The 18,440-nt window shown below is 43.6% G+C and overlaps 1 protein-coding gene across 3 annotated transcripts in view; it reads left to right on the top strand.

The window, feature by feature from the left end:
- Positions 1 to 3,623: 3,623 nt before the first annotated feature.
- Positions 3,624 to 18,440, top strand: part of msrab (methionine sulfoxide reductase Ab) — a 40,984-nt gene continuing 26,167 nt past the window's right edge. Inside the window, exons 1-4 of one of the 3 annotated variants that reach the window (XM_032499556.1) lie at positions 3,624 to 3,871; positions 10,452 to 10,520; positions 10,690 to 10,809; positions 15,583 to 15,687. In XM_032499556.1, the coding sequence (XP_032355447.1) occupies positions 3,736 to 3,871; positions 10,452 to 10,520; positions 10,690 to 10,809; positions 15,583 to 15,687 (430 nt within the window). In that variant the 5' untranslated portion in view covers positions 3,624 to 3,735. Of the gene's footprint in view, positions 3,872 to 7,310; positions 7,591 to 7,617; positions 7,792 to 10,451; positions 10,521 to 10,689; positions 10,810 to 15,582; positions 15,688 to 18,440 lie in introns of those variants that run through there. The other 2 variants (XM_032499557.1, XM_032499558.1) reach the window with 2 other exon arrangements.

An 18,440-nucleotide genomic window follows, 5' to 3' on the forward strand; every position in this document is an offset into this window, starting at 1 on the left:
CTCTTCAGAAGCAGAGGCACATCCATTCCCGCCCGAGAATAGACTCAGCTACCATCAAATGAGAGGAATACACAAAAAGAAATGGCTGCCTCAACAGGAGTACATTTTGTAATCACTGTTAAACAGAAAATAGCTGAGAAAGAGATGGATCAAGTGTACAGTCATCTGCCATGACTGTGAATATTTACAATTAAGACCAATATTTTCTGTTTTGCTACCACACTTCCATGATTGTAAGATAAGACAGATAATGAGGTTACTAGAGTTTCAAAGGAATTAATCGATTGCTTTTTTGATAATTGCTTGGTATAGATGTCAGTTTTAAAGCAAAAAGCACAGCAAAACACCATCCCTTCCAGCTTCTCAAATGTGAATATTTGTTGATTTCTTTGGTCTACTAGGATAGTAAACTGAATACGTTTGTGTATCTTGGTCAGAGAAAAAAAGAGACATCTGAAGATGTCACCTTGCGCTTTGGAAATTGTAGTGACAAAATTCACAGATTAATCTAGAAAGTAATCTGCAGATGAATTGATAATGAAAATAATCACAAATTGAAGTTATATTTAATTATTGAATGTGATTTGTCTAATGTTCTTTATGACTACAATTAAGTTTATTGCCATTGATTTTGTGTAGTAAAGTTCGTTGAAATGAGAGAAAGGATGTTATATTGCATGATCACCTGGAAAAACATATCAGATGTGTATTTACCTCCCTGGAAAAAGTATCTGAAAGACAACAACAACCATCTTGGAAAGGTACCACCGTGCAATCTACCCTTAGCCTTTTCATGTCATTCAAACAACTCCCATCTCCTCTCCATTTTCCAATGAGCAAAGTGATTTATGTCAAGTGAAGTCAAGCATGGGCCAGCATATGAATCAAAATTTGTCAAGTTGGCTTCATCTACTCAGGTCTATGATTTGATATGGCTTAGTTTTGAATATGAATCCCTGGAGAGCGCCACATTGCTTTTAAGTGACTGTAGCTTCAGCCGAGCAATCAAACCCTTTGTTTTTTCACACCATCCCACAATCCCACCTGCTTCGGCGAGACGATGGAAGGCCCTTTGAAAACAACGAGGCGGTATGATTTATTATTCTAATTAGGCGAAGTGAGACTTTAGCAAAGCCACAATTACACTAAATCGCCAAAACAGTTTTCTGGTTGGCTGGCTTCTGTTCTGTTCAGATGTTAATCAGAGGCAGCTATTGAGTCAAGGTGCAAACTGCTTGTGAGTCACACTTTTGCTTGGTAATATCTTCCATAAACACAAACAATAAAACAAACACATGCTAGAGTCCTGTATTGAATTACAAATATGCATTTTGACTCATTAAAAGAATTCCATTTAACAGTCTAAATGAACATAAACATACAGCTTTCTAACCACCTCTCAACACAAAGAGGGCTTAACATCCCACAATACCCGGTTCAAATCTACTGCAGTGTTTATTTCCAGGTCATTTCATAATCTCTTTGATACTCACATCTGCACATCTCTTCACTCTCACTCACTGACAATCAAACAGCTGCAAGCTGGCATACTCACTAAATCCTTCGTTACAACACACACACGCACGCACGCACGCACGCACGCACGCACGCACACACACACGCGCGCAATCACCCACCACATGCACACACATACACAAGTGCCCATTAGAGAGCACACACACAATGGCGCACACAGGCTCATGGACCCACATGCCTATGTGCACACAAGCACCCAGGCGCAAACACTTATGCATGCAAGTGTACACATACACACACACACACACACACTTCTACTCAAATTGCTATCACACTCACGCAAAACAACTGGTTTTTATTCATTACAGATAGTCTTCTGAATTAAAAGTCCTCTGTCACAAACTCGGGGAAAATACTACATTTATTGATGATTTGTTAAAGGAACGAACACATACATTCACAGGCGCACACACAGACAGGAAATTAACACACACAACGTTGGCTCTCTCTGTATGTACTGTATGTACGTGGTTACTATCCATCCTTGTGCTTCTCATCACCTTTTTGTCCCCTCCTCCCCTCTCCCCTTGCCTCTTCCTACATCCCCACAACCCCCCAAAACACCCCAATCATTCTGCATCAACAGGCATGTGAACCCAGTGTTTGGTTCATCTCTCTCTCTCTCTCTCTCTCTCTCTCTCTCTCTCTCTCTCTCTCTCTCTCTCTCTCTCTCTCTCTGCCTGCTCTATTTTCATCTGTGTTCTTCCACTCTCCTAGCTTTCGGGTAATTACCTGGCATTTGCATTGCAAAGTCCCCTGTGCCGCCCTCAGCTCCTCCGCAGGTGATTGAGCTTCATTTCCCCAGCAGATAAGAGAGAGAGAGGAAGACAGAGGGGGGGAAAGGGGGTATTGCAGCGGGGTCTGAAGTTATTCTGGCTTTCAGGATAGGAACAATGCCCTGAATTCTTTGTTACTGGTAAACTGGCTGGTTCTGAGCATGCACAAGAAGTTCCCACATGGAAAGAATCACCCTCATTGCTATCACATTACCGGTGTGGCTCCATCTATAACTGAATGTAGAGCATATCCGGTTTTTGATCACTGAGACACATTGACTTTCAGTGTTGCACAGTTGTCAAGCTGAATGATATGACCTGCTTGAAGACTTTGGGCAGCAATTTGCACATCTAAAAGAGAGCGAAGATGACAGCATGTAGTCTTGTGGTTTTGGACTTCAGTGTTGTTAGTATGCCTTTATTAAAGATACCCCTGACCGACCAGGTAACGCAAAGACAAATAAAGGCCTATCACTTATTAAGGTGATGACTTTTTATGAGTTTGGCATTTGTCAACAGATACAACCCAACCAACCTGACAATCATATGTAAAGAGCAGGAAATAGAAAGTGTCTCCAAACATGATAAATGTGTCTTTTATACCATTTTGCAATACCCCACCATGCAGGTGTAGCTAGCCTACATATGATATCATGATATATAAAAAATACTTTTTAAGGTTAAGGTTGAAGTTACCAAAAATAAATAAAGTGAGCCAGCATGGAGTAGTGGGGAGACAAATGTACATTTATCACCAGAATAGTTTGAAAATAATCACTTATGGAATGGAAGTTTTAAATGGTTAATGCAATTCAATCTCTCTTGTGTGCTCTTAACGAAAGATATGCACAGTGTTGAGTGACAAGTAGGCTATCATGCACACATATTAATGCAGATTTGTTTTCTAACATTTGTGTAACACTGGGCCATTTTGTAGGCTATTAACAGTGGACTCTTGAAGCTGTTATTCATCAGGCTCAACCCCAAACAGGCATTCCTTGATGTAAAATGAACCACAAAAGGCAGCCCCACTCATCCATACATCCATAATAACCTGATCTACCTAAAGCACCTCCCAGCGAATGAGAGCTGATAATTGGCGGGAGCTGATTTGCATGCGGAACGTCGTCGATAATTATTTAGATTTAATTTCGTTCCCGCACACGTAGGCTTTTGTGCCAAAGTCATATTAACCCCTTGATTAGTTAATATGCAGCGCACGACGTTGCCCACGCACGATGAATATTCATATTGGTGGCGTTTTCGCCGCCGTCTCTGCTCTCCACCCCTCCCTCTCCCCCTCCCCCTCCCTCTCCCTCTCCGCTCCCCAGTCCCGGCCGTAAAACGCAGCAGAGTGTCGCTATGCCTATGAGGCATCCCGGAAGACTGTTGTTTTCACAAACCGGTCTTTTTTTATACATCCATGTCACAAACACAAACCGTCTGGCTCCTTCTAGTTTCTGTGTCGCTCGCTTCCTCTGACTCAATGGCAGATAAGACCCAGCTGCCAACCAGAGACCGCGCTCTGAAAGGAAGAGAGGAGAAAATGGTCGTGACAGGTAAATAACACGCGGTGACAAGTTGGATCCAAAATGATGAAGTTGTTCAGAGCTGACACCTGGTGAACTGTTCACGCACTCGCAACTGCTATTACTCAGTTGGTATTGATTTAAGACAGGTATTTGACTAAAATAGAAGTATGATATGCAGACATAGCCTACCACACACTCATGCACGCACGCACGCACGCACGCACAGCCTACTGTGGGCTACATACTTTCTGTGTGGGTGTTGTGTTCTGTATGACTTCATAGCTTGATTACATCTACCTGCTTTCTCTGCAAAGTGTCAGTTAGAATTTGAGTCTGAGCTTGATATGGCTAATATTTTACCACAGATTTTCACTTCTTGCGTCTCCATTCTGCAGAAAGGGTCCAGGGTGTCTGTTTAATAGTTTTAATTGGGAGTCCTTGAGAACATTTCCATTCTAGAACTTAAATCAAATTATTTTTTAAACCACTCGTTCTTTGACCTTGTGATTTAGGTCGTTGTCCTGCTGAAATGTGGACTTTGTCCCAGGTGTTAGTTTTTAGCTGACTAAAGCAGGTTCTCTTGCAGTATCTCCCTCTATTTTGCGCCATCCATTTTTCCTTCAATTCTAACAAGATGGCCAGTTTCTGCTATGGAAATGCATCTCCCCAGATTGATATTGACACCACAATAGTTCCCTGTGGGGATGGTGTTTTTAGAGGCATGGCCAGTATTGTTTTTGCATCACACAAACAGCGCCAAAAACCTATATCTTGGTCTCATTTGTCCACAAAACCTTCCTCCCATTCCACATCTCAGCTCGGCCACTCTCATGCTGCTTGCTTTGATGTGTTTTTTTTCTTGAGTTATTGCTTTTCTCTAGCCGCCGTCCAAAACGGCCAGGCCAGTTTTATGCAAAGCGCTTGATATGGTGCATCTTCACTCTATTACTGAACTCTGGAGCTCCTTCAAAGTGAGTGTTGCATTGTTGGTGACTTTCCTCACAAGTCTCCTCCTTGCTCGGATGCAGAGTTTTGAAGAACGGCCTTGTCTACGTAGTGCCTGGGTGTTATGATGCAGCTTCACACACTTGGACATTATTTTTTAGCCATTTCCCAATTTGTGCATGTCTATTAGGCCATTTTTTTTTAATGGTTCATTTTCACACCTACTACTTTTGCAAGCCACTGAATGTTACCAAAAAAGTAAATTTCTTTTAAAATTAACTTATCAATGTAGGTTTACAGTGCATTATGTTTTACCATTTGTGAGGTCTTTATGAAGAGAAGTCTAAGCAACATATACTGGCTGTCTTCGGGACATCCGCCTGCACCAATTTGGGTTAACATATTCTTTGTGCTACTGTTGTCTTAAAATATGATATTGATATTATTCCCAGACTTTGGATCAAGTAGCACATACATTCTTGCAAGTCTTGGCAGAATGTTTCACACAGTTTACTTCCCAGATGTGTAGTGATTTCTTTCTTTTGAGTTATGGCCATGGGAACCTAATCTAGCATACTTAATCTTTTTAAACCATGCATGCCCAAGGTACATTTGCTGAAATGGTAGCAAAAGCCTGTTGGGATGTTTGGTGGGATTGGGTTACATATAGTTTATGATTAAATCAAGGCTAAAACAAATCTGTATGGATAAACTTCTCAGCATTGTCAGAGACACATTCTGCTCACAGGAAATATAATATCTAAAGTGAAGATTTATACCCATTTTTTTGGTGTCAGTGCACGTGAACATGTACACCTTCTTTTGCATCCTATTTAGAATTGTAACCATTCTTTTCATTTAGTACTGAGTCATTTCTGCTTTTCAGCTTTTAATTTATCTGGTCGTTGTCCTATTTTGGGACAGAAGCGCTTCTGGGGGTATGTGACAAATGCAAAACCTGGTGCTATTTGAACCTGGCTCCCGTCTTCACCTTCTCAGACTGAGGCGTCCGAAAAGTGCATTGTGGGAGTTGGGTGTGAGTGCAAAGGAGGAAGCGGTGCCGCAGCGTCCAGGGGCCCATCTGGGCATTATGCGCATGAAGGCTCCGCCCCGTCGTAAGTTCCTGCTCCGTCTGTCGAAGCAGCTCGGAGACACCGCATGGCAGAAATCTGTTCCTCCCCTTTCACCGTGGGGGGGGCACCTTAGGTGGAGATGGGGTTATTTGTGTGTGTGTGTGTGTGTGTGTGTGTGTGTGGGCATGAGTAATTTAGTGATTGCAAGGACTGTCTTCACATATGCCCTGTGCATTTGTCCTTTCTTTACAATAAAGATCACTAATTTTGAAAGTTTCTTTTACCCCTCCAGCCTCTTTAAAGAAGCTCCTTGTTCTGACGTCCCGGTGTCCTGCGTTCCCTTGCTCGCTCCACTCTCTATTATGTACTCTGTGACCTTGGCAACAACGATCCAGTGGCAGATTGCTACATGGTAGGGGCACAGTAGCTATTATTTTGAGTCAGTGCAGAATAGACTGCCAATATTTCTTCCAAACCGGACGGGGGAGGTCAGCTGACCAAAATCAATCTCTGTTACATGCTTCACTATAACTCTTCAAAGCAGGTTCATGGCGAAGATATATTTCTGTCATTATTGCGCTGTTGTTTTCCCATCTCTTCTGTCTCCAGATGCCCTTGCCTTTTTCCTTTTGCAATAAGCTCAGAGGGGAAGGGAAAAGTGTAAGAAAGCATGCAAATTAAGTATACAAACAGTAGATAAATAAATGAGAGATTTGCTCATGGGCAACGCTGTGTTCTACTGATTAGGCTTGTTGCCTCAGTGCAAGGACGTCCTGTGTTCTGACCCAACCTGAAATGTGGAGGTTGTATTCTCCCCCATGTCTGTGTGAGTTTTTCTTTTAGAAGCTCCGGTTTCCATACAACAGACAGTTAGGTGAATTGGAGAATGCATTATTCTGCCCAACTGCCCACTGTGCCACTGAAGAGTATAAGCGCTATAGAACATAAGATTTGCTCTGGTATATCTGCAGAGGGAGAGTGTAAAGGTACTTTTAGTTTTTAGTATGATTTCCCTTTCCTATGTAGTTAGAAAATGTATTAATTTGTGCTGACCAGGTGGATGTCATCACCTTCTGTTCTCCATCAGTGTTTGAGTAAAGATAAATTATGTAGGCCCCTACAGGATGTTCCTCCATCTTGCTGGAAGGGGATAATGGAGCCAGTGCTATAGTAGGTAGTCTTCTCCATAGCAACTGTGTTTGTTGCTAGGAAACAGTATGTATGGAATGCATGGATGGCTTCAAAGTTGTACTCCTTGAGCGGAGGCAGCTTTCAATGTACGTAAGACTCTCATTACTGTGGCGGGTTGATTGTTTTTAGGCCACGGCAGCAGCATTTCTTTTACTTACCTCTTATTGTTTTTAAAGATCGACCACCTCCCACCAGCCTTGCCTATTTCCTCCCCTTCCCTCCCCTCCTTTGCCCCACTCTTTTCACCCCTACCCATCCTCCCATACAGCAGAGGGTAGTTGGCACCACTATAAAGCTTCAGCCTCCTCCGACAACTCGTGCCTGACTCTCTGCCAACCTGTGTGAAGCTAGGAAGAGAAATAGTGAGAGGGAGGGAAAAGGAAGAGAGAGAGAGAGAGAGGGAAAGGATTTTTGGAAGGAAATAAACAGAGCAGCCTGGAATTCGACCTTTCCTTCACCATTTTTGGCACCCAGGAATAGTACCTCTCCCAGGTCTCTGCATGAGGGGGCAGCAGCGCTTGGACTTCAGTTTAACGGGTGAGAAACACAGGACCACGGGTAGAATCAAAGACTGAATACCATCCACAACCATTCAAACTGGACGTTATTATTTGCTAAGCAACAGATAGATTGTTGTGGCCTTGACTAATGGTAACCATGATACAAGCAGAGCGACAGGGTCCGATGTTTTGGTTCTGGTCCAGCCGCCTACAACCACCATGCTAAAAGCAACAAGAGGTGACCAAAGTACTCCGCTTCAGTCCCGCTGTACTATATAGCCTGCACTGCGCTTTTCAGATATCCTCAAACAAAGCCGCACAAAAGAAATTACGCCCATATCTCATCCAAGTTGAGAAAAAAATCCTTTTCATAAATCCTTCGCCCATATTCAGCTTGTTTTTCTTCTTTTGTAAACTCAGTCAGTCACCCTCCCTGCTTGTTTTTTGTCGTCCTCTGTTCTTTCTTCTGCTGGCGTAGTGAGGCAACGTAGTGAGGGTATTCAGCCAGTTCTTTCTGTGTTAGATGGGGTAATTCTGGCAGAATGGGGTGTGGACGCTGGGCTGGCAGGGGGGAATGCTGGGCTAGGCACAGTGAAATGAGCCAGCCTGGCACCGCCTGGACCTCTGCCAATTGCTCCTTGGGAGAAATACCCACAGCAGAAGTTGGTGTGCGAGTGACTGCGTGCTTGTGTGCGTGCAGGAGGGTGTGCACGTGTGTAAGAGGAAAGTGAGGGATGATGGGAAGGTGGTGTGAGGAAGAGAGTGTGAAGCGAGAGGGCAGGGGGTGGTATGGCTCTGAGTTGGCTTCTCTGAACAGGGCTGTGCTGGCGTGTTCTTGGCTGTCTTAATTTTTACCTCTCTTTTTATTTTTGTTTGTTTGTTTTCTCTGTGTTGTCTTTTGGATGAAGTGCTTGGTCTTTTCATATAGCGCCCAAAGGCTTGGTGGTCTGAAAGCCAAAATAATCCTTCACTGCCTCTCTGTTACCCTTATCTGTTGCTACTCACTGGCTATTTACTCCTTTTATTGTTTTGGCAGGCGATCTCTCCTCCCACTCCTCCTCTATCGCACACTTGTCTCTCTCTCACTCTCACATTTTCTCTCTCTGTCATTTGGCAACTTCAGTACTTTTTATCTCTGTGGCCAGAATATGCAAGAGCGTGAGAGTGAGCAGAGGATGGAGACTAAACAAATTCACAGAAGAAGGATGAAGATTTCTTCTGTCCGCCTACCACCTCAAGTCACCCCTGTGGACTGAGACTGTTTAGCCAGTACACTGACACAGATATACTTTGATTGCAGCCGACTGCGCCCGTGAACATGACCTGGCAGTGCCAAACAACCTGCTGCTAAAATACAGAACAGTCGCACAACAGGAGGACAGGAAAGGACTGCCTGAAGGCAGCCCAGGCCTCTGTGACATTTTAGGAGTCCTTTATGGTTCTGCAATCTGTTACTACACTGAAAAACCAAACAACTTTCTCTAATATCAAAAAGTGCCCTTAAGGTGGCTCAACAAGACAGGTGTTATCAGATCATGTGCTGTAGTGCTTTTTGTCTTCTTCAAAACACGTGTTAATCTTTAACCTTGTGTTGTCCTTCAGGTCCCAGAGACCCTCCTGTATTCAATTGTATTTTTCTGCTACCGTTGCCTGGTCCTCCGGGGTCCTGAGACCCTTCCTGCACTCAAATGCTTATCCCACTACCCTCATCTCGTCCTCCGAGGTCCCTAGGACCCGATGGATGAGGCCGGATTGTGGTGGAACGTACGTATAATCGCATAAAAATAAACAAAAGTCTCCGAGACCCGAAGGGCAAGGCCACGATGGCAGTTGACATTAAATGAAAAAGGCCCCGGGGACCCCCGAAAGACAACACCAGGCTAACACAAAATGTAAATAAAATACAAAAAGTCCCCGTGACACGAAGGACAACACAAGGATAAGGTCCAGACATGGCACGGTTTCTTTTCAATGCCTCTGTACAAGCGGACAGTCTGAAATAAACTGCAGGTAACTGGTGTTTGGCTGTTGTCCCAGTTGGAGATAATCCTGGGCCTATCTAGGAAATGAACTGTTTTGGCTCTATCAGATTAGAGATTGATTGTATTAAGGTCAATGTCACACATCACAACTCTGAGCGTCCAGAGAGCAATCACACATTGAACTTAGAGCAAGTGTCCATTATTGGTATGCGCCTAAGCTCTTGGTGTACCCTGTAGCCTGTTTATCTGTAGACTAATATTAGTGGTTGCAGTACAAACCAGCCTTGCTTAGGGGAGATTTGCACGCTAAGACACCTCAGTCTTCTTAAACCCTAATCCTCCTCACACATCTGTGGACTACACACACACACACACACACACACACACACACACTTCCTTTTTAGTGCTCTAATTCCATGCAGCACAGTTGGCAGTAAAGTGCCACCCCCCTGCCACCTCTCAGCACTCCAGTTTGTTTTACTTAACGGGTATTTTTAACATAGCGAAGATTAGGACAGCATCGGGTCTTGTTGCGAAGTCCTCCCCCTGCTCGTGAGGTTATACAGACGCATGCCGCTGAAGTGTCGCCATTGATTCACTTTGTGGATACCCAGTGGTGCCAAGCCCAGCACTTGATACTCACATTAGAAGCAATGTAGTTGAGTAAGAGAGAAATCAGGAAATAACTGTGTTACAGTGTTTAATTGTGGGTATTGAGGAGAGGACAGCAGGGATAGACTGGTGGGCAAAGCCGTGTAATCTCTTAAATGTCTCCCAGCACAGAAGCCTCCGGCTCTGATCTGCTGGCCTGGGTTAGCCTATAATGAAGTGCAGACCTATAAGGCCGCTAATGGGCCTCCTTACACACTTTTTGTTATGATTTGATTTCACATTTGCACACTGATTTGCTTTACAGACAAGCATGCAGTCAATGGGAATCCCACTGTTGAGCCTTTTCCAGAAGGCATGGAGACCATCATGTTTGGTGAGACCGCACAATCACACATTCTTGTAATCAGAATAAACCCAATATTGAATCCTCTGTTACCAGTTTTTATGTGTGGTTATTGACACATTTTGAGAAAATGTGTGGATGGGATGGTAGCACAGAAGCACTAATGCTGTGTTTGTTTGCATGCTGTCTTTATGTCCAGGTTTAGGCTGTTTCTGGGGAGCTGAGAGACTTTTCTGGCGGCTTCCGGGAGTCTTCTCCACACAGGTGGGCTACGCCGGCGGCTTTACACCCAACCCTACTTACCAAGAGGTCTGCTCAGGTAATACACTCGACACCTCATGCGTATTTGCACATTTTCACATATGCATTCCCTCATCACTTTGATTTTGTTACCTGAGCGTGCTCTCTCCCTGGGAAAAGGTGAAGTGGGTTGGGCAGGACATTTCTCTGTGAAATCAGTCGGGGTTCAAGAGACCAAGAAATGCAAAGGGAAAAGATAAAGATACAGAATCGGAATGGGTGTTGAAAGTACAGCGCTCTCATCCGCTCGCCGCCTTCCCTTCATCTGCAGTCAACTACTCAGAATGCACAGCTCCAGATGGGCTGCACCCCCCTCCCCCCATGACCTACTTGTGAGGATTGGGCTCTGTACTGTGCTGTACTGCGGTGTTTTTGCCAACAGAGGTTAGTCTGTATGAAGTGCCATAAACGGGCAGATACAAACTTGACTTCTGTATATTTGCTATCAAAGCCCTTAAAATGTTTTGGCTACCTGTCTATGTACGGACCTTTTGTGTGATTCAAATAGATTTATGTAGGCAGTTGATATATAATTCAAATAAAGATGTCTAGCTCTGTTATTCTATGTGCCTCTCTTGTGTTTTAGGAGTTGTGAGCTGTTAGTTTAGGGCTCCTTCATTTCCGAGAGCACATCATTAGAGGCAGGCATAGTGTCTAGGTGCAGGCGCAGCATGGGGACATGGAGAGGAGGGAAAAGACACTTTGGGCTTGGCTGGCAGACTTTCTGAGCAGAGCCCTTCAAGGGATTGTCCGTTTTCTATCTTTCTGCGTCTCATTCTGTCAGCTTCCCAGCAACAGGATGGTCAGCTATGGGAGGAAGATGGAGATGGAGACAGATGACAGAAAAAGAGAGTGCTGCAGCAAGTCAGAAAACGGGTAAAATAAACTTTTGATGGAAAAGAAAATTTGAGAAAAAAAAGTGTGAGAGAGAATGGTTGCCTGTCCACCGGCTGAGAGAGTGCAGGCGTCGCTCCAGTGGCCATGACGGAGCAGAACACTGCGACGGCATGAGACCGAGGAGCTGTCAACACAGCCAGGGCAGGACAGACAGCTGGATGGACAGACAGATGGACAGAAAGAAGGGTCTGATGGAACTGTCAGCAGAGCCAAGGAAGGATGGAAGGACAAGCAGATAGATAGATAGATAGATAGATAGATAGATAGATAGATAGATAGATAGATAGATAGATAGATAGATATGTGGCTGGTCTGACAGACGGAAATGGGAGAGGTTGAGGTGCAGTCAAATTTGTCTTATGAGGACAGACCACGCAGACAGCTGAGCGATGGATAGAATGAGATGTTATTACCAGTCAGCATATTTTATCCCGACTAATTCACAGTACAGTCCATTTTGCAGTGTGTATGCAATGCAGAATCAAGAGTTGATGTTGGAACCTATTTGTGCTTTAGTTCTACAGTGCCGCATGGGGTAAAATCCAACAATCTTCATACCTAAGTGACAAAATAGGTTCCTGAGGTTGTCAGCGTCTTCCAAAACAACCCTTACGAAGATCCCTCCAAAATGGATTCATCTATACCAAAGTGCTACCAAGGTTTAGGAAACTAAAACTATTGGTTAAGGTTAGGGAAATGTTGTGATCATAGATAAATGAAACCAGTGTTGCCTGTTGGTACGGGACTAGGCGTGAACTTCTTTGTCAATGTTACTTTTTTTGTTGATCCAACTGACAGTATATTGACACCATGCTACTTCTGTCTTTCTGACTTAGAGAAGACAGTTAATATTCTCACAACTGCAAGAGGAGGCTTGTAAGGAAAACTCAAACATAGGTATTTTTAAATGTTAGAAACAAGCGGCCAGTGCTGTCGTTTTTTTGGTGTTGAGGACATTCTCCTCATATAGTCAAGTTTTGCTGTATCCAACAGCAGAGGACAATTAAACAAAAAAGGGCAACAGGATGTCATGGTGATTTGGGACGCCATTCTCACCTAGAAGGCTGTTCACCCCACTGAAGTGTCCTTCAGCAAAACATTAAATCTCTAGCAGCTTTAGTGGCATCACTTCTCAGCCTTTTACCCCCTTCAGATGGGACAAGTGTGGAAAATCATGTTGTTTTTCTAACAGGTCTTGACAGCTAGTTTTGCATCATTTTCCTTTTTTGTGCTGTTTCTTTTTTCCATCATTATTGTTGACTTTCCAACACCTTGACTGCAAGCCTACAACTACTGGGCAGGGCTCTAGAGTGCAACCAATTTTGATAGGAAAGCTGAAGACATGAAAGGGGAGAGATAGGGGTGAATGACATGCAGGAAAGGGGCGCAGGTCGGAGTCGAACCCGCGCCTTTTTGTGGCGAGGAGTAAACATCCGTATATACCAATTGAGTTATCCTGGCTCCCTCTTTCTCTTTTAAGCAGTCTGTTATTGTTGTTGAAATCAAATGAACAAGCTTTCTCAGAGATTTTATATATATATATATATATTTATAAAATTATTGTTTTTTATATTCTAGGCTAATTATTTCAGATCATTTTCATTTACATATTTAATAAAAATGAATAAAAGAGCTTGTGAAAAAATGCTGCTGACTTAATACTGAACATTAAGGCCGCTTTGTAAAAAATACAGATATATGTACACAGAGATAAGATTTTTAGTCCTGGACAAGTGTAAGATCTGATAAGAATCAGCATGGGCAGTGGGTAGTTTGGAGGATTTTGATGCTAAGGAGTGTGGCAGGCTGGTTTAACCGAGGCCAAAGGGGAAGAAGGCCAAATTACAGGTGTTGGCCATCTGAGGGGCATGAGAGAGCAAGAGGGGACCATAAGACTTTGAGCCATGAAATATTAGATCTCAGTTCAGGGAAGCACTTTCAAACAGTAGCCTTTTTATTTTATAGACAGCATAATTGTGATTCAAATAAAAAAATATTTACCTACACTTATTCATGTTTAAAATCATTAACGTAATATATAGGAATATATGTGGAGCGTAATAAAAAGGTGACCTTGAAATCGTGGCTTTAACGGCAACCCAAGGAAAAATTTGTGCTCATCTCAATTTTGTGCTGGTGCACAATTTAAAAAAAAAAAAAAAAAAAAAAAAAAAAAAAAGCAAGGCGCACCAGTGCAACCAAGGCAAGAAGTTAGTCGGAGCCCTGCTGTGTCTTGACTATAAACGTGCACATGCCCTTCATCTTGCCTCTCGCTTCCTACAGCGGATGTCCACCCTGCAGCCTCCTCTTTTGTTCACATTCAACACCTCCAGAGCACACGTGCCACACATCCATGCATTGCCTTCATGGCTAAAGTCTCTGACTGTGATTCTGTATTGCTCATTTGTGACCTTAGTTTTAGTACATTCCGTTGTGGACTCCCTTCTTTGCAGATTCTTTGATCCCGTTTGTGACATTATGTACATAGTAGAGAAGGCACACACATGCTGATAACATAACATCATTTAAACAAGGTGAACGGTTTCAGCTAACAATGACTATTTGTTGACAGACTGCTGTTATCCAGTGAAAGATGTGCCCATTCTTAAATTTAGGTAACAACTGTTTAAACAGGTGAAGTCTTCCATGTTCATTTGGCAGGAAATGATGCTTTGGGCAAGCCAAGTGTCAAAGACAGTAAGTGGGTCTCAGGCCAGATGCAAGAATTTGGCAGCCATTGTCTCCTATTGTCTGCAATGCACCTGATGCAATACTGCGTGCGTGCATGTGTGTTTTTGCATTTGTCTTTGTACTGAGAGACGTTAATGGCTTTTATTGATACAATACTAAGCTTACACCTTCTGTATTTACAGTCAGCAAAGGTGGTGTGTGTGTGTGTGTGGTGTGTGTGTTGTGTGGGTGGTGTGTGGGTGTTGGTTGTGTGTGGGTGTGTGTGTGTGTTTGTGTGGTGTGTGTGTGTGTGTGTGTGTTGTGGTGGTGTGTCTGGTGTTGTGTGTCTGTGTGTCTGTGTGTCTGTGTGTCTGTGTGTCTGTGTGTGTGTGTCTGTGTGTGTCTGTGTCCCCGTCCTAAAGCCTCCACCAGTTTGAGAATCCCTGCAGGCAGCTTGTTGAAGCTTTGGGGTCCTGGCAGCTGCAGATAGGAGCCAGTGTCTGTGTGCTTTTGGCAACTTTCACCATAAGCCTTAACCTTTACGTCCCTTTATCACTGTCTGTCTCTACCATTGTGCCATAAGTTTGGCTTTAATCTGAATGTCTTCTACCCATGGCACATGCACTCAGGGACACCTACACCAAACACACAATGCTATATGTAATCTGTCCTTTGCAATTTTTAACAGGCAATTTTTCCAGTTTGGTAAGACATGCAGACATCATTACTTGGGTGTTATTATTGTGATTATTGTGTTCAACATTTTGCAGCATGTACTAGAAAGATAGATAGAATGAGGACAGTAGAGCAATGAGCGTTGTTTAATTGGGTTGCACGACATGAGGAAAAAAACTCATTGCGATTATTTTGACTGATATTGCGATATGTTTCATGATGTTGGACAGAATGATTATTTTTATTTTTATCATTCTTATTTTCATTAAAAAATATTAAAATAAAAATATTTAAAGTGTGATGTGTGGATGTGTACAAAACAAAGATTTTGCCTTTACTCTGTAGGATACAATTTGTAGGTCGGGACGTCTCTGCAGCACCACAAGATTTAATTCAGAATGGTTTGACACATATTTTGCCTTTAACAAAAGGCCCCCCCAACCCCCCCGTGATTTGGATATTGCCCTAGTCCACAGTGCTATTTCAATAAAATTGTGATTAATTGTGCAGCCCTAATTTTGATAATGCAAGTTTTGTGATTCTTCCATAGGTCTGACTGGTCACACCGAGGTGGTGAGGGTGGTCTTCTCCCCGAAGGACGTCAGCCTTGAGGAACTGTTCAAGCGCTTTTGGGAAAGCCATGATCCTACACAAGGTAGCAACATGCACGCATACACACAAACCCAAAAGTTGCCCACAAATAATATCTGTCCCAAGGGTCACGGGGTGTATTGGAGCAGAAGGATGATGCCCATACGTGTGCCAGTGTGTGCGTTGGATGGGGGAGGTCTCTTGGGTGCAAGTCAATGCCAGACAGTGTTAATGTGTCTGAGATCCAGCCATCCATGGAGAGCAAACCAGTGTGGTGCATGTTCCAAGCCCTAACTGCTGGATAGCCCTCTGTGTTGGAATATATGCATGGCATGTACTTAATCCAATCTAAAACCAGCCTTTTGTCATTTTCTTTAGGTGTCTGACTGATGCAATGTTTATGCTATATTTTCTGCATAGTGTGTTTAATTGGTGGGATTTTAATCCATTGACAGCAGTTCTAATGTTTCTAATCTAGGGAAACTGGTGAAGCTTTGCTGTGATGGTGTAACATTTACCCAAAATGATTCAACTGAGTTATTAGCAAATACTTTTTGGCTGAGGTTGGGTTCCATATTCCTACTCCACACATTCTGTACAGTGTTTCGAATATGTTTATCTTCATAGGATCCTGGTCTTCTCACCTCTCCTCTTTAATGACATTCGTCTCTCTTCAATCCCCCCTCCCCACCAGCAGCGACAAGAACCCCATCCCCCATAACCCATTTCTCATCTCTTTGAGTCTCTTGTTTTCTCTGCTCACTGAAGGAGGTGATGTAAGAACGTGTGTGTGTGTGTGTGTGTGTGTGTGTGTGTGTGTGTGTGTGTGTGTGTGTGTGTGTGTGGGTGTGTGTGTGTGTGTGTGTGTGTGTGGGGTGGTGTGTGTGTGTGGTGTGTGTGGTGTGTGTGGTGTGGTGTGTGTGGTGTGTGTGGGTGTGTGTGTGTGGGTGTGTGGTGTGTGTGTGTGTGTGTGGTGTGTGTGTGTGTGGTGTGTGTGGTGTGTGTGTGTGTGTGTGTGTGGGTGTGTGTGGTGTGTGGGTGTGTGTGTGTGTGTGTGTGTGTGTGTGTGTGTGTGTGTGTGTGTGTGTCGTGCGTGCGTGCGTGCGTGCGTGCGTGGTGCGTGAGTGCGGTGCGGGGCGGTCATTGAATGTAGGGAGGAACATGACAAGTTGGAGAAGAGATGGATCAAAGATTCATAGGCCCAACCTTAAAACAGGCTTGCACACTCAGTGACGTAGTCCACATCAGTTCTGTCATCTCTTTTGCATCTGTCATGGTTGTTCTCTCATACACCGTGTGACCTAAATACACATTTGTGCAAAAAAAGAAAAGCTGACAGATCAGCTGAATATTTTCATACCGTATGTTCTTCATATTCTTGACAAGATAAGAGGTAGGGGCTCAAGTAACTACTAAGGTAAAGAGTAACTACTAAGGTTCATCCAAGAACCACATCATCCTGATCTGAGGAGATTCTCCTGGTCACTGTAGCCAAGGGCAGAGACACGTCTTACTACTGACCCAGGCAGAGTCGAGGTGACACGCCACGGGGCAAAGGCAGTGAGGCCAGAAGAGTGGTGATGCATTTCCCCTGACTCACTGCCTTGTCTCATCTCATGTGTTATTTATAACATGCAGCTTATTGACTATGAACTCTGCTAGTTTCTCTTTTTAATGTTACAGTTGAGACCAAGCAACATCTTCTGAAATAACACAAACTCAAATACACTTTCTTTTTAGGAGCGTTACTTCTTGTGCGTGACTTAAGTGCGAATCCCTCCCGCTTCTCTCTTCTCCGATTCTGGGTTCACGTGTAGCAGAAATTCCTCTGATTTGACAAATGTGGCGTGGAGTGGTGGAAACGGGCCCGCTGGCTGTGCCTTCACGCATGCTTAAGCTCCAATTTATTCTGTCCACCTTAGAGCCGGGCTTAAAAGAGAATGGAGAAATTAAAGAAGTTTGGTCTTTTCACTTTCAACTGCACATATTCACTAGAGATCATCATATATGGAGACGAGCCCAGGAACATTATGAATTCTGTTTTCTCCTGACATGATCAACACAGAGCCCAGCCTGGTTTATATACACACTCTATATCTTAGTGCATGTGGAATTATCATGTTCACATGCATATTCAGTTGCATGCAATATTTCCTTTTAATGTGTGTGGCTGTGTATCTGAGAGTGTGTATGCACATATATGTGTGTGTGTTTTGAGATCTGTGCCTTTCTGCTTTGCCTCAGTTCAAAAGGGTTTAGTCCCGACAACGTGATGTCGGGCTGCCCCAGCTCCACCAATCGTAGCCTGGATAGCAACATTAACAGCCAATCAGAAACTCCCAGCAGCCTTTGCTGTATGCCCTCTTTCCATATTCAGCAACACTAGTCTCAATCTGCTGGCTTCCCTGGGATCTTGCATAAAGACCCCCCCCCCATTTAACTTGCTCATATATTATAAGTTTCTTATGTCTGCAACTCTTCAGTTGCATACCTTCACGCGTGTGTGCATGGAAACACTCAAGCATGAGTGAACTCGCAACAGTCAAAGTGACATTTGAATGTCAGAGGGCAAAAGCAGCTCTGTTTTATCGTGGGGGGTTGAAAACATGATTTGATGTATTTAGAGTGATCACTAGTGGGATGCAAACACATCTTGCTGTTCATTCATGCACTGCAGATCAATTGTGCACACATTTCCATACAGGAGCATACTGTTCACTTCACATTATGCACAAGTGCTTATTATGCCTACTCATAGACAGCTTTACTCCATTTGTGCGTACATGCGAAAATGCCACACACACACACACACACACA

Source organism: Etheostoma spectabile, chromosome 20, assembly GCF_008692095.1.
Source record: "Etheostoma spectabile isolate EspeVRDwgs_2016 chromosome 20, UIUC_Espe_1.0, whole genome shotgun sequence".
Classification (NCBI taxonomy): domain Eukaryota; kingdom Metazoa; phylum Chordata; class Actinopteri; order Perciformes; family Percidae; genus Etheostoma; species Etheostoma spectabile.